Source organism: Hyla sarda, chromosome 4 (assembly GCF_029499605.1).
Source record: "Hyla sarda isolate aHylSar1 chromosome 4, aHylSar1.hap1, whole genome shotgun sequence".
NCBI classification, from domain to species: domain Eukaryota; kingdom Metazoa; phylum Chordata; class Amphibia; order Anura; family Hylidae; genus Hyla; species Hyla sarda.
In genome coordinates, this window is record NC_079192.1 from 128077904 (window position 1) to 128094280 (window position 16377).

The 16377-nt window shown below is 45.7% G+C and overlaps 1 protein-coding gene across 1 annotated transcript; it reads right to left on the reverse strand.

The window, feature by feature from the left end:
• Nucleotides 1–14301: 14301 nt before the first annotated feature.
• Nucleotides 14302–15775, reverse strand: LOC130368447 (cocaine- and amphetamine-regulated transcript protein-like). Its single transcript, XM_056572119.1, has 3 exons — nucleotides 15577–15775; nucleotides 15279–15356; nucleotides 14302–14801 (listed from the first exon to the last, which is right to left on the reverse strand). The coding sequence occupies exons 1-3, from the start codon at nucleotides 15715–15717 to the stop codon at nucleotides 14694–14696; spliced, it is 327 nt and encodes a 108-aa protein (XP_056428094.1). The 5' UTR covers nucleotides 15718–15775; the 3' UTR covers nucleotides 14302–14693.
• Between the last annotated feature and the right edge of the window lie 602 nt (nucleotides 15776–16377).

Here is a 16377-nt window from a genome sequence, read left to right on the forward strand (position 1 = left end):
ACCGCTCCCTCCTCCACAATCTCAGGCCATTGGTCCTGTGACAGTGTGCAACTTCACCTCTCCTCATCCTCCACCGTGTCCTCAGCCTCCACTGCCCAGACAAGTCTCAGTGGCCCTTCAGCATACCATGTGTGCAGGGCACGGCGGTGTCACGCTGTTCTTCACATGGTTTTCCTTATTAAAAGTCATTCATAAAGAAATCGGAGCATGGCTTACTCCAGGAAAACTGGAAATGGGTACCATGGGGACTGACAACGGGAAGAACATCTTGTCTGCACTGCGACAAGGAAGGTTGAGCCCTGCGCCCTGCATGGCACACGTGTTCAATCTGGTTGTCAAGCGGTTCCTGAAGTGTTTCCCACCATTTGCAAGACATCCTAACAATGGGAAGGAAACTTTTCATTCACTTCAGCCACTCATGCACCGCAAATCACAACCTCCTTGAGCTGCAGCATCAGAACGGTATCCCCCAACATAGTCTGATTTGCGACGTTGCCACACATTGCAATTCCACCCTCCATATGTTGGACCGACTATACGAACAGAGAAAAGCCATCACTGATTTCTTGATGATCCAAGCGTATAGGGGTACTCCCCTGTGTAACTTCAATGTCAACCAGTGGCATCTCATACGTGACACCTATCATTTGCTCAGGCCCTTTGAGAAAACCACATTATTAGTCAGTCACCAGGTTTACAGGATGAATGACGTCATTCCACTGCTTCATTTCCTACAACACGTGTTGGAAACGACACGTCTTGGAAACGATGGCTGGTCAGGGCAATGGAGACGTGGCACCTACAGCTCACGGTCACATGAGCCCTGTGTGGGCTGTACTGGAGGAGGAGGACAGTTTAGGTTTTCTAGTCATCTGACAGGAGAGGAAGAGCAGGAGCAGCCAGAGGAGCTAGAGGGTGATGAGGAAGGTGAGACAGAGGAAACAGACACACCATGGCAGTATGCAGTGGAGATGGAGGCAGGGAGTCCCTCCGAGTCACTTGCACAAATGTCTCAATGCATGCTCACTTGCTTGCGTAGTGATTGCTGAATTGTCACCATTCGGCAGCAGGATGACTTCTGGCTCTCCACCTTATTGGACCCTCGCTACCGGCACAAAATGGGGGCCTTTTTTAAACCCACTGAGAGGAAGGACAAACTGACCTACTACAGAAACATCTTACGCCATTGTCCATCCTCTCGCAGGTGTGACTCGGGGGGCCCTCTGTGCTCACCTTCCACTGCCATGAGTTTACAGTCGCTCATGAGTAGGTTTCTTCACCCCCATAGTGAAGCAACTCATCAGCAGCAGGTACACCTGGAGCAGAACCTGAACCAGCAGTTGATGGCGTATCTTGACATGCCCATGCCAACAAACCTTGAAGATCCACTGGACTTCTGGGCAGCCAAACTTGATTTGTGGCTGCAACTAGCAGAGTTTGCCTCGGAAAAGCTGTCCTGCCCGGCCAGTAGAGTGCCATCAGAGCGGGTGTTTAGTGCGGTGGGGGCCACCATAGTCACCCCAAGGAGAACTCGTCTTTTCACGAAAAATGTGGAGAGACTGACTTTTGTGAAGATGAATCAGGCATGGATCAGCCAGGATTTCAACCCACCAATGCCTGATGCATCAGAGTAGATTGACCATGGTGCCACACCAACACAAATATGTATAGTGCTAAAAAGATTTAAGGCACTGCTCCCCAGTTATAAACATTCCTCCTCATCAAACCTTTTTTCACCCACCTTTGTCACTGGGTAATGGTATTGCCACCCACCGCACCACTCTGTCACAGGTCACTTTCAGGACTCCTGATACTGCTGCTGCCACCTCCAGGCTGTCTCATTCTGCCACCATATGGTCTCCTCATGCTTTCGCCACCTCCACACTGTGCCATTCAGTGACTATATATTCTACTCATGCTGCCGTCAACTCCAGGCTGTGGCATTCAGCCACTATATGGTCTCCTCATCTGCCGCCAACTCCAGGCTGTGCTGTTCAGCCACTATATGTTCTTCTCATGCTGCCGCCACCTCCAGGCTGTGTCACTCAGCCACTATATGTTCTTCTCATGCTGCCGCCACCTCCACGCTGTGTCATTAAGCCACTATATGGTCTCTTCATGCTTCTGCCACCTCCAGGCTTTGTCATTTAGCCATTATGTGGTCTCCTCTTGCTTCTGCCACCTCCAGGCTGTGCAATTTAGCCACTATATGGTCTCCTTATCTGCCGCCAACTCCAGGCTGTGCCATTCAGCCACTATGTGGTCTCCTCATGCTTCTGCCACCTCCAGGCTGTGTCATTCAGCCTATCTGTGGTCTCCTCATGCTGCCGCCACCTCCAGGTTGTGTCATTCAGCCACTATATGGTCTCCTTATCTGCCGCCAAATCCAGACTGTGCCATTCAGCCACTATATGTTCTACTCATGCTGCCGCCAACTCCAGACTGTGCTATTCAGCCACTATGTGGTCTCCTCATGCTTCTGCCACCCCTAGCCTGTGTCATTCAGCCACTATATGGTCTCCTCATCTGTAGCCAACTCCAGGCTGTACCATTTAGCCACTATATGTTCTCCTCATGCTGCCACCACCTCCACGCTGTGTCATTCAGCCACTGTATGGTCTCCTCATACTTCTGCCACCTCCAGGCTGTGTCATTCAGCCACTATATGTTCTCCTTATGCTGCCACAAACTCCAGGCTGTGTCATTCAACCACAATATACTGCCGCCAACTCCAGGTCGTGCCATTCAGCCACTATATGTTCTCCTCATGCTCCCGCCACCTCAACACTGTGTAATTCAGCCACTATATATTCTCCTCATGCTTTCGCCTCCTCCACACTGTGTCATTCAGCCTCTATATGTTCTCCTAATGCTGCCGCCACCTCCAGGCTGTGTCATTAAGCCACTATATGGTCTCCTCATGCTGCCCCACACTCCAGGCTGTTTCATTCAGCCACTATATGCTGCCACCAACTCCAGGCTGTGCCATTCAGCCACTATATGGTCTCCTCATGCTTCTGCCACCTCCAGGCTGTGTCACTCAGCCACTATATGTTCTTCTCATGCTGCCGCCACCTCCACGCTGGTGTCATTCAGCCACTATATGGTCTGCTCATGCTTCTGCAACCTCCAGGCTGTGTCACCTAGCCCCTATATGTTCTCCTAATGCTGCCGCCACCTCCAAGCTGTGTCATTAAGCCACTATATGGTCTCCTCATGCTGCCCTACACTCCAGGCTGTTTCATTCAGCCACTATATGCTGCCACCAACTCCAGGCTGTGCCATTCAGCCACTATATGTGGTCTTCTCATGCTGCCGCCACCTCCATGGTGTCATTCAGCCACTATATGGTCTCCTCATGCTTCTGCCACCTCCAGGCTGTGTCACTCAGCCACTATATGTTCTTCTCATGCTGCCGCCACCTCCACGCTGTGTCATTCAGCCACTATATGGTCTGCCCATGCTTCTGCAACCTCCAGGCTGTGTCACCTAGCCCCTATATGTTCTCCTCATGCTGCCGCCACTTCCACGCTGTGTCATTCAGCCACTATATGCTCTCTTCATGCTTCTGCCACCTCCAGGCTGTGTCATTGAGCCATTATGTGGTCTCCTCTTGCTTCTGCCACCTCCTGGCTGTGCCATTTAGCCACTATATCGTCTCCTTATCTGCCGCCAACTCCAGACTGTGCCATTCAGCCACTGTATGTTCTACTCATGCTTCCGCCATCTCCAGGCTGTGCCATTCAGCCACTATGTGGTCTCCTCATGCTTCTGCCACCTCCAGGCTGTGTCATTCAGCCTATCTGTGGTCTCCTCATGCTGCCGCCATTTCCAGGCTGTGTCATTCAGCCACTATATGGTCTCCTTATCTGCCGCCAAATCAAGGCTGTGCCATTCAGCCACTATATGTTCTCCTTATGCTGCCAAAAACTCCAGGCTGTGTCATTCAGCCACTATATACTGCCACCACCTCCAGGCTGTGTCATTCAGCCACTGTATGGTCTCCTCATACTTCTGCCACCTACAGGCTGTGTCATTCAGCCACTATATGTTCTCCTTATGCTGCCACAAACTCCAGGCTGTGTCATTCAGCCACAATATACTGCCGCCAACTCCAGGCTGTGCCATTCAGCCACTATATGTTCTCCTCATGCTGCCGCCACCTCAACGCTGTGTCATTCAGCCACTATATATTCTCCTCATGCTGTCATCTCCTCCACGCTGTGTCATTCAGCCACTATATGTTCAGCTCATGCTGCCGCCATCTCCAGGCTGTGCCATTCAGCCACTATGTGGTCTCCTCATGCTTCTGCCACCTCCAGGCTGTGTCATTCAGCCTATCTGTGGTCTCCTCATGCTGCCGCCACCTCCAGGCTGTGTCATTCAGCCACTATATGGTCTCCTTATCTGTCGCCAAATCAAGGCTGTGCCATTCAGCCACTATATGTTCTCCTTATGCTGCCACAAACTCCAGGCTGTGTCATTCAGCCACTATATACTGCCACCACCTCCAGGCTGTGTCATTCAGCCACTGTATGGTCTCCTCATACTTCTGCCACCTCCAGGCTGTGTCATTCAGCCACTATATGTTCTCCTTATGCTGCCACAAACTCCAGGCTGTGTCATTCAGCCACAATATACTGCCGCCAACTCCAGGCTGTGCCATTCAGCCACTATATGTTCTCCTCATGCTGCCGCCACCTCAACGCTGTGTCATTCAGCCACTATATATTCTCCTCATGCTGTCATCTCCTCCACGCTGTGTCATTCAGCCACTATATGTTCACCTCATGCTGCCGCCACCTCCAGGCAGTGTCATTAAGCCACTATATGGTCTCCTCATGCTGCCCCAAACTCCAGGCTGTTTCATTCAGCCACTATATGCTGCCACCAACTCCAGGCTGTGCCATTCAGCCACTATATGTGGTCTTCTCATGCTGCTGCCACCTCTACGCTGTGTCTATCAGTTACTATATGGTCTCCTCATGCTTCTGCCACCTCCAGGCTGTGTCATTCAGCTACTATATGTTCTCCTCATGCTGCAGCAAACTCCAGGCTGTGTCATTTAGCCACTATATGCTGCCGCCAACTCCTGGGTATGCCGTTCAGCCACTTTATGTTCTCCTCATGTTGCCGCTTTAGATTTGGTCTTTTGAAACCACAATATTTATTTAAAGTAAACGCCGGGGCCCGGGACATTAAAACTTGGGAGTGTAATATTAAATTTCAACTTCATAGTCTTAAATTTCAATTTCAAAATCAATTTTGAAAATCAATGTAATCTTTTCAAGACTGAGGCCCTATGGTCATCGATGGTCATGGTCATAATTGTGGAATTACCACAAGAATCCAATGAAACAAGTTGGAGCGATAACAATGAACCATAACTGATTAAATGAAGCATTTGTAGTTCCACAAAGAGTAAGACAGTGGGGGGGGGGGGGCGGGGGTGCTGAGATGCACAGGCTGGAACAGGTGGTAGCTCGCCTCATGGTGGACCGCCAGCTCGATGCTCACCAGAATGGGAACTCAAAAAATTTAGACAAATTCAAATAAAATAAAAATTACATAAAAAAATCTATTTATTCTCTTCAATTTTGACGCCATATGGTGTCCCTGCTGCCACATCCAGATGCTCTGCAACAGTGATTGTACTAGCGATGCCTGTAATCTGCATGTCATACTGAATAACAGTATAATTAACAGTAACACAGCTCACTCCCTATGCATGTTAGGGCAAGGCAAAGTAATCTACACCGCTATTGAGCCTCTCTGTAGGCCAGAAAAGGCTGTTTTTAATAGCGATTCACCGCAAATAAATTTAGAAGGAAAATTTTTAATTATTATAAAAATAAATCGGAAAATTTGGCGAATTGGCCGAATGGATTTTTTTTTTTATTCACTCATCTCTAGTTATCACCTATCCTAGCTGTTGCAGCACAGTGTCTTCTATAATACAGCTGATACTTGCAGCAACGGCCATGACTGGAAATGAATCTAATCTTGGCCATTTAAAGAGGACTAGATGAAATCAGGGCACCTTGTACAGTGGGGATCAAAAGTTTGGGCATCCCAGGTAAAAAATGATATTAATGTGTGTTACGCCGAGCGCTCCGGGTCCCTGCTCCTCCCCGGAGCGCTCACGGCGTCTCTCTCCCTGCAGCGCCCCGGTCAGTCCCGCTGACCGGGAGCGCTGCACTGACATGGCCGTCGGGGATGCGATTCGCACAGCGGGACGCGCCCGCTCGCAAATCGCATCCCAAGTCACTTACCCGTCCCGGTTCCCTGCTGTCATGTGCTGGCGCGCACGGCTCCGCTCTCTAGGGTGCGCGCGCGCCAGCTCTCTGAGACTTAAAGGGCCAGTGCACCAATATTTGGTGCCTGGCCCAATTAGCTTAATTGGCTTCCACCTGCTCCCTGGCTATTTCTGCTCACTGCCCCTGCACTCCCTTGCCGGATCTTGTTGCCTTGTGCCAGTGAAAGCGTTTAGTGTTGTCCAAGCCTGTGTTACCTGAACTCTTGCTATCCATCTTGACTACGAACCTTGCCGCCTGCCCCGACCTTCTGCTACGTCTGACCTTGCCTCTGCCTAGTCCTTCTGTCCCACGCCTTCTCAGCAGTCAGCGAGGTTGAGCCGTTGCTAGTGGATACGACCTGGTTGCTACTGCCGCAGCAAGACCATCCCGCTTTGCGGCGGGCTCTGGTGAACACCAGTAGCCTCTTAGAACCGGTCCACCAGCACGGTCCACGCCAATCCCTCGCTGACACAGTGGATCCACAACCTGTAAGCCGAATCGTGACAGTAGATCCGGCCATGGATCCCGCTGAGGTGCCGCTGCCAAGTCTCGCTGACCTTCCCACGGTGGTCGCTCAGCAATCGCAGCAGATTGCCCAACAAGGACAGCAGCTGTCGCAGTTGACCGCCATGTTACAGCAACTTCTGCCTCTGCTACAGCAGCAACCATCTCCTCCGCCAGCTCCTGCACCTCCTCCGCAGCGAGTGGCCGCTCCTAGCCTCCGCTTGTCCCTGCCGGACAAATTTGATGGGGACTCTAGACTCTGCCGTGGATTTTTGTCTCAATGTTCCCTGCATATGGAGATGTTGTCGGACTTGTTTCCTACAGAACGGTCTAAGGTGGCGTTCGTAGTGAGCCTTCTTTCAGGAAAGGCCTTGTCTTGGGCCACACCGCTCTGGGACCGCAATGATCCTGCCACAGCCACAGTCCTGTCCTTCTTCGCTGAAGTCCGTAGTGTCTTCGAGGAACCAGCCCGAGCTTCTTCTGCCGAGACTGCCCTGCTGAACCTGGTCCAGGGTAATTCTTCAGTGGGCGAGTACGCCATCCAATTTCGTACTCTTGCTTCCGAATTATCATGGAATAACGAGGCTCTCTGCGCGACCTTTAAAAAAGGCCTATCCAGTAGCATCAAGGATGTGCTGGCCGCACGAGAGATTCCTGCCAACCTGCAAGAACTTATCCATTTGGCCACACGCATTGACATGCGTTTTTCTGAGAGACATCAGGAGCTCCGCCAGGAAAAAGACTTAGATCTCTGGGCACCTCTCCCACAGTATCCTTTGCAATCTACGCCTGGGCCTCCCGCCGAGGAGGCCATGCAAGTGGATCGGTCTCGCCTGACCCAGGAAGAGAGGAATCGCCGTAGGGAAGAAAATCTTTGTCTGTACTGTGCCAGTACCGAGCATTTCTTGGTGGATTGCCCTATCCGTCCTCCACGTCTGGGAAACGCACGCACGCACCCAGCTCACGTGGGTGTGGCGTCTCTTGGTTCAAAGTCTGCTTCTCCACGTCTCACGGTGCCCGTGCGGATTTCTCCTTCAGCCAACTCCTCCCTCTCAGCCATGGCCTGCTTGGACTCTGGTGCCTCTGGGAATTTCATTTTGGATTCTTTGGTGAATAAATTGTGCATCCCGGTGACCCGTCTCGTCAAGCCGCTCTACATTTCCGCGGTCAACGGAGTTAGATTGGATTGCACCGTGCGTTACCGCACAAAACCCCTCTTAATGTGCATTGGACCCCACCACGAAAGGATTGAATTTTTCGTCCTCCCCAACTGCACCTCTGAGGTCCTCCTCGGTCTGCCATGGCTCCAGCTTCATTCTCCCACCCTTGACTGGACCACCGGGGAGATCAAGAACTGGGACTCTGCTTGCCACAAGAGATGCCTCTCCCCCCCTCCCAGTCCCGTCAGGCAAGCCTCAGTGCCTCCTCATGGCCCCCGTCCTTGTGTCACCCTGCCCCGTGCCAAGCTTCACCCTCTGCCCTCCCTCCCCATTCCCACTCCTGCTGTACTGCCTGCCTTTGAGGAAACCCTCCATTCACTCCCGGTGTCCTCGTCCCAGGTAAAGCAGTTGTCGGACAAAAAAAGGGGGAGACCTAAGGGGGGGGGGTACTGTTATGCCGAGCGCTCCGGGTCCCTGCTCCTCCCCGGAGCGCTCACGGCGTCTCTCTCCCTGCAGCGCCCCGGTCAGTCCCGCTGACCGGGAGCGCTGCACTGACATGGCCGTCGGGGATGCGATTCGCACAGCGGGACGCGCCCGCTCGCGAATCGCATCCCAAGTCACTTACCCGTCCCGGTCCCCTGCTGTCATGTGCTGGCGCGCGCGGCTCTGCTCTCTAGGGCGCGCGCGCGCCAGCTCTCTGAGACTTAAAGGGCCAGTGCACCAATGATTGGTGCCTGGCCCAATTAGCTTAATTGGCTTCCACCTGCTCCCTGGCTATATCTGCTCACTGCCCCTGCACTCCCTTGCCGGATCTTGTTGCCTTGTGCCAGTGAAAGCGTTTAGTGTTGTCCAAGCCTGTGTTACCTGAACTCTTGCTATCCATCTTGACTACGAACCTTTCCGCCTGCCCCGACCTTCTGCTACGTCTGACCTTGCCTCTGCCTAGTCCTTCTGTCCCACGCCTTCTCAGCAGTCAGCGAGGTTGAGCCGTTGCTAGTGGATACGACCTGGTTGCTACTGCCGCAGCAAGACCATCCCACTTTGCGGCGGGCTCTGGTGAACACCAGTAGCCTCTTAGAACCGGTCCACCAGCACGGTCCACGCCAATCCCTCGCTGACACAGTGGATCCACAACCTGTAAGCCGAATCGTGACAATGTGCATAAAGAAGCCAAGGAAGGATGGAAAAATCTCCAAAAGGCATCAAATTACAGATTAGACATTCTTATAATATGTCAACAAAAGATCGATTTTATTTCCATCATTTACACTTTCAAAATAACAGAAAACAAAAAAATGGCGTCTGCAAAAGTTTGGGCACCCTGCAGAGTTAATATCTTGTATTGCCCCCTTTGGCAAGTATCACAGCTTATAAACGCTTTTCGTTGCCAGCCAAGAGTCTTTCAATTCTTGTTTGAGGTATCTTTGACCATTCTTCCTTACAAAAGTCTTCCAGTTCTTTGATATTTTTGGTCTGTCTGTCACACACTGCTTTTTTAAGGCCTATCCATAGATTTTCAATTATGTTGAGGTCAGGAGATTGTGAAGGCCATGGCAAAACCTTCAGTTTACGCCTCTTGATGTAATCCCTCGTGGAGGTGTGTTTAGGTTCATTTTCCATTTGTAGAAGCCATCCTCTCTTTAACTTCAGCTTTTTCACAGATGGCATCAAGTTTGCATCCAAAATTTGATGAAATTGTATTGAATCCATTTTTCCTTCTACTTGTGAGATGTTCCCTGTGCCACTGGCTGCAATACAACCCCAAGGCATGATTGATCCACCCCCATGCTGAACAGTTGGACAGAGGTCCTTTTCATAAAATTCTGTTCCCCTTCTTCTCCAAATGTACCTTTGCTCATTCATGCCAAAAAGTTAAATTTTAACCTCATCGGTCCACAGAACTTGTTTCCAAAATGCATCAGGCTTGTCTATATGTTCATTTGCAAAGTTTAAATGCAGATTTTTGTGGTGAGGACATAGAAGAGATTTTCTTCTGATGACTCTTCCATGAAGACCATATTTGTACAAGTATCTCTTTATAGTGGAATAGTGTACCATAACTCCAGTGTCTGCCAGATCTTTCTGGAAGAATTGTTCAGTCAAATGTGTTTTTCTCACAATCCTGCGAGCTGTTCTGTCTGATATTTTTCTTGGTCTTCCAGATCTTGCTTTAACTTCCCCTGTTCCTGATAGCGCCGATAGCCAGGGGGAGAGAAGGGGCAGCGGCACCCATTGCCGGCGCCACTGCCCCATTGCTGCCCCCATCCCCGGTTGTATAATTACCTGTTGCCGGGGTCGGGTCCGCGCTGCTTCTGGCCTCCGGTGTGGCGATCAAAGTTGACCGCCGCGTCTGAAAGTGAAAGTAAACTCTTCCAGGCAGCTCAGTCGGGCTGATCGGGACATCCCGATAAAATCATGATGTCCCGATCAGCTAGGACGCGAGCGGAGACCCCCTTACCTTGCTCCGTCGCGTCCGATCTGGGTTTGATTGAGCAATCGAGCCCCTATCTCTCTGATCCATGCAAAGCTATAGATTTGCAGGGATCAGCATAAGAGATCAGTGTGTGCAGTGCGATAGGTCCCTATGGGAGCTATAGCACTGCAAAAAAAAAGTGAAAAAAAAAAAAGTTAACATAGGTCATTTAACCCCTTCCCTAATAAAAGTTTGAATCACCCCCCTTTTCCCATAAAAAAAAATTACGGTGTAAAGAAAAATAAACATATGTGGTATCACGGCGTGTGGAAATGTCCGAACTATAAAAATATTTAGTTAATTAAATCGCACCGCCAATGGCGTACGTGCAAAAAAAATCCAAAGTCCAAAATAGCGTATTTTTGTTCACTTTTTATACAATGAAAAAATGAATAAAAAGCGATCAAAAAGTCTGATCAATACAAAAATGGTACCGATAAAAACTTCAGAACATGGCGCAAAAATTAGTCCTCATACCGGCCCGTACGCGGAAAAATAAAAAAGTTATAGGGGTCAGAAGATGAGAATTTTTAACTCCTGCCTGTAGTTATGATTTTTTTCTGAAGTACGACAATATCCAACCTATATAAGTAGGGTATCATTTTAACCGTATGGACCTACAGAATAAAGATAAGGTGTTATTTTTACCGAAAAAAGCACTGCGTAGAAACGGAAGCCCCCAAAATTTACAAAGTGACATTTTTTCTTCAATTTTGTCGCACAATTAATATTTTTTCCGTTTCGCCGTAGGTTTTTGGGTAAAATGACTAATGTCACTGCAAAGTAGAATTGGTGGCACAAAAAATATTTTATGTGCAAAATTGAAAGCGTTATGATTTTTAGAAGGTGATGAGGAAAAAATGAAAATGCAAAAACTGAAAAATAGAGCTTTTTAAAGTTCAGGCAGGAGGAGTGCTAGGAGTAGTTAGCAGCTAGAAAATATGGTTTGATGACAGGTACGCTTTAAATCTTTCCAGCCTATCAAGCCACAACTCAAACTCCGCTGTAGCTTCCATCCACCCCGATTTAGCTTCCTCTGTCATGAGCTGTAAGAAGAATGCATATGTCCCATGTAACCTATCACTAGCTTTTCTGTAGGCCGCCAAATTTTTACGTTTTATTGCCGCAACATAAGCCATAATATGGTTGCTAAACACAGCCTTAGATGTACCCCTAAGTGTGGTTGCATATTGTGTTCGGTGTTCATAGACTGAAACATCATGCACCAACCTTTCAACTGAACCACAAATGACATTGGTAGCATCATGTGCTGTACTTCACAGGTCTGGTGACATGAGGACATGTTTATACGGGACCAAACCGAATGTACATGTGAAAAATGTGTAAACTCCCTCTCAGCGAGATGGAGAGTGAGCCAAACATCAAACAAACCTGTGGAGTCAAGAAGCGGACCCAGCACCTCATCCTGAGCTCAGTCTGTTACAGTCATCCTGCTCGATCTCAGTCTGTCCTCATTTGGGGCAAGCACCAAGTAAAGATCCCCTCCTTGTAATGTGAAAAATCTGTTAAAAAAAAACTGCCATCAGGGGTCTCTGCCTCTTACATTTTATCATCGGACTCTGGTCTCCTAGACTATTTTTTTCCAACAACAGCAAATTTGGACAGATTTGTTGACAGGGGCAGGGGTGTATCTTCCTGCTTTGCTCACTATGTGCCTCACAGAACTCAGCAGTGGCAACTGAACCATGTGAGAGGGGGAGACAAGGGTAAGGCATTTTCAGCATTTACAGAGGAGAACAGTGAGTTTTCATGTACACTGACCACCAATACAATCAATTAATTGTTTATATGCACACATGTTTCTCTTTAGGCACAAAATAAATGGATTTACTGTAGACTTGCATTCTACACAGTGGACATGGTATGTTTCAGTACAGGGAGTACAACACCATTACTCTACTACCTCCAGCCTGAACCATTCATACGAGGTAGGATGAATCCATGTTTTCATGTAGTTTATGTCAAATTCGGACCCTGTCATCTTAATGTGGCAGCTGGAATTGAGACTCATCAGATCAGGCAGCATTCTTCTAGTCTTCCAGAGTGTTAGTTTCCTGTTCTTAGCTGACAGAAGTGGCCCCCAGTGTGGTCTTTGTTGCTATAGCCCATCTGTTTTAAGGTTCAACGAGTTGTGCTTATAGAGATAGTATTCTGCATACCTTGGTTGTACCGAGATGACTTTTTGTCATCTTAAACCAGTCTGTCCATTCTCTTCTGACCTCTTACATCAGCAAAGCATTTTCTCTCACACGTCTGCCGCTCACTGAATAATACCCTTTTTGGACCATTCTCTGTAAACCTTAGAGATAGTTGTGCGTGAAAAGCCCAGTAGATCAGCAGTTTCCAAAATACTCAGACCAGCCCGTCTTGCACTCACAACCATGCCATGCTCAAAATCACTTGATAATCCCCTTTTCTTCCTCATTCTGATGCTCTGTTTCAACTTCACCAAGTGGTCATAACTACATCTACATGCCTAAATACATTGAGTTGCTGCCATGTCATTGGCTGATTAGCTATTTGTGTTAAGCTATTGGGTAGCATTAAAGTAAAAAAAAAATAAAATAAAGTATTACAGACCTTGGACATTAGAATTATGAATTATAGCAGGTTGTGAATATTTACCTTCTTCCTTGAATAAAGTAATTTTAGTTTCTAGGATAGCCAAAGATACAGGAGTGCTGTATCTTTGGCTTTCCATCGAGATGGTCAGTAGTAATCTGTGCACAGAGCGGAGGTCGCTCCATGCATGGAGAGAGATGGGGTGCTGGACAAGAGAATGCAGGGGTCTCAGCGGTCGGACCCCCTGTGATCAGACACTTATGCCGTGGATAGTGGATAAGTACTTATTACCAGGGTTCTCCTTTACACAATGTTTATTTATTATATTCTTTATGTATTTACCAATTAACCCATTAACGCCATAGCCATCTAGGTGGTCACATCCATTCCATTTCATGGCAGAACAGTGTTCCAATTTGAAGTATTATTAATGGTATAAACTTTATAGTCATTTCTGGAAGGCCATGGAGTCAAAATATAGCATGGTGCTTACAGTAATGTAAAAATGGAAACATTTTCCTAACCCTAGATTTAATACTTGTATGTGCAATTATTATGTTATCCTTCTGTAAGGAAAATTACTCTTTAAGAGGGGAAAGTGTTCTACAGTATATAGTACCTGTGTGTCTTGGACACAAATAAAAATAGCAACTGCATCTGTGTATCTAGAGAACACAAAGTCAAATGGACATTATATATTAACAGTAATGATTTTTAACAATAAAATTTGTTTTTTTTTCTATAATCTGGATTTAATATAATTTGTTTAGTTTTATAGATATTATATTGCTGGTAACAATAATGTTCCAGTTAGCTTGCATTAAAAAGTGTATTTATGACATTAAATGGAAAGACCTAACAAACTAAATAATCAGATCTTATCATGTATTCAAGCAACAGTCAGTTAATGCACTTATCAGTTTCACTCATCTTTAAGATGTTTTCATTGTAACGATGTCATACATTGCAAGAATGATATGACTTGATAATCTAATAGTATTCTTATTTATCCTTATCTTATCTTAGTTACCTAGTACTATTATGTTTTCATAATATTTTACTATGTCTCTATCTCACAAATAAATTTAATTCTAACTATGCCATGTACAAGTTACTCACAATGTTAAAGAACTGATCTAATAGGAGTTAAAAAAATAGTTTGGAATCCAGTGACAAACAGATTCTCAATACAAATATTTTGCAGATAAAAGTGTTGTTACACTGTAAATGACTACAAATACAACTATTCTAGTTGCATTATAATAACACATTCAATGTAGACAAGTTATAATATGTAATTTATTGTATGTTTTAATGGGAATACATAAAATATTGTCTGTCCAAATTAGAAATAATTTATTATTAAGATAGTATTATCTTAAATAACATTTACAGCCTAAATAAAGAATATCAACTATAAAGTGTAATGACACATTTATTGACACTTGAAAAAAAAATGAAGTAAATATAACTATCTTGCCTCTCGTAATCTCTAAGAAGGTTGAGGATAATCGGATCTCAGGTGTACAGTTATGTTGTGTGTTTCCTTAAAAATAAAATGAGTTGTTTTATGTAGACAGGCAATGTAGAGCTTCTGCTGTTGTTGATCTGTTGAAGACAACTGTTACTTGATATGTTGTCAGGAAATGCTATGGCTTCACTGTATGCTTGTCTATTTCATATGCACTTCAGGAGGAAAGAGTTACAAGATGATCCACGGGAGCAATCACATAGCTTGCCAATTCTGGGACCTTGCTTCACTGCACATCTCTCTCCGATATCACACTGAGCGGGGGGATAAAGAGACAGCATAGAGGGATGTTACTTTATGTTTAGGTTATCTTTATATTATTCTACAACGCATGTAACTGTAGAGGGTGCTATTAGCAATGACATCTTACCACCAGCTGTTGTTGACAAAGTTTTAGACATCTGTCAATCCTTAATATTACAAGAGTTTATTAGATTCATTCATACTAACAAAAATAATTTTAGCTTATACATAAACAATGCATTAAATGTATAATGTATATATAAATTAATGAATGCTTGTTAAAATGTTATACTTATATAATTGCATTAAAATATATACAATGTGTATCTATCAAACCTTTATAGATCTACATGTCCTAACCTGCTCTACCATCTGTGGAATGTTAGAATAACATAGAAATCTCAGGCTAATGTTTTCTTAAACTGTACTAGTATATAGATATAGAACACACATTTTTACTAAGAATAATAAAAGTTAAGGGTTCTCACCAAAGGAATCTGAGCTCTCTTTTGGTAAGCAGGGTACCTGTCCTGAAATTTTCCCAATAATTCCTCCATTGCCTCTACCTAAACGAACACATATAGGTTTACAACCATAATAAAAATTCCATAATATAATAACAACAAACATAATATGTATACAAGTGTTATAACTACTAGTCCTAACACAATACCAGTTAAGCCTAAATGAAAAAATCTTAAAGTGCTTCAAAAAGTCATTTCAAGTATAAGCATAAGATCAACATCATTACCAAAATACAATAATAAAAATACAAGAAAAACAAACCAGCTCTTTCTCTGAAGAGGATGGAATTTTCTTTACATCAAAATCTTCTACAGAGGTTTCCCTGGAAGACTGGCCATGACAGAGGCAGGAGAGGAGGATGCTGGCACACAGGAGCCTGAAGAGTATTGAGGAACTGTTCATGGTGCTGAAAGTTTAGCTCTGCTTCTTTCTGTCCTTAGGTCTATCAGGTGATGACTTCAGTGCCCTAGACATGGTGCTTTTAAATTCATTCTGCCCCTCCTGCTCTGTGATCTCAAGCAGATTCTGGAGACAGAACCGAAGTGTGATTCGTTGTTTAACCACTGATACTTCTGAGCCCTCCAATAAGGATCATAGTACACAATCAATATTCTTCATGCTGAGTACTGTGAAACAGCAGCACTTGCAATGGATTTGTTATCAGGTTTGTTTCTTAAGAGTAGCGTGTTTCATTGCCTAAAGACACTGTGGAAGCTCTAAGAGCATCTTAAAAATCTGTCTAGATTGTTACAGCTGTATTACATAACTTCTGGTTCAGGTATATCAACTGATTTTAGTAAAACTTCTAATAACCTATTGACTGTACTTGCCAATTAACATACCCATGTGTGGCCTTTTGTGTTTTACTTTTCTTGATTATGTATTTCCTCTGTAATACCTCCTGGAAATGTGTGATAAACATGATATTAGGATGTTATGATTGCCTTTTAAAAATAAAAGGTGTGTTATTGTTACTTAGTTTGGTTGGAAAAAGATACATGGCCATCAAGTCCTTTCAAGACACTATCCAATAGTGCGTAGTGACATTGCTTTAATAGAAAA

Coding starts and splice junctions, on each gene's coding strand:
- LOC130368447 (XM_056572119.1), bottom strand. CDS start 15,717: ATGAACAGTTCCTCAATACTCTTCAGGCTCCTGTGTGCCAGCATCCTC. Junction 15,357..15,576: donor CCTCTTCAGAGAAAGAGCTG/GTTTGTTTTTCT, acceptor GTGTTCGTTTAG/GTAGAGGCAATGGAGGAATT. Junction 14,802..15,278: donor AGAGAGCTCAGATTCCTTTG/GTGAGAACCCTT, acceptor CCCCCCGCTCAG/TGTGATATCGGAGAGAGATG.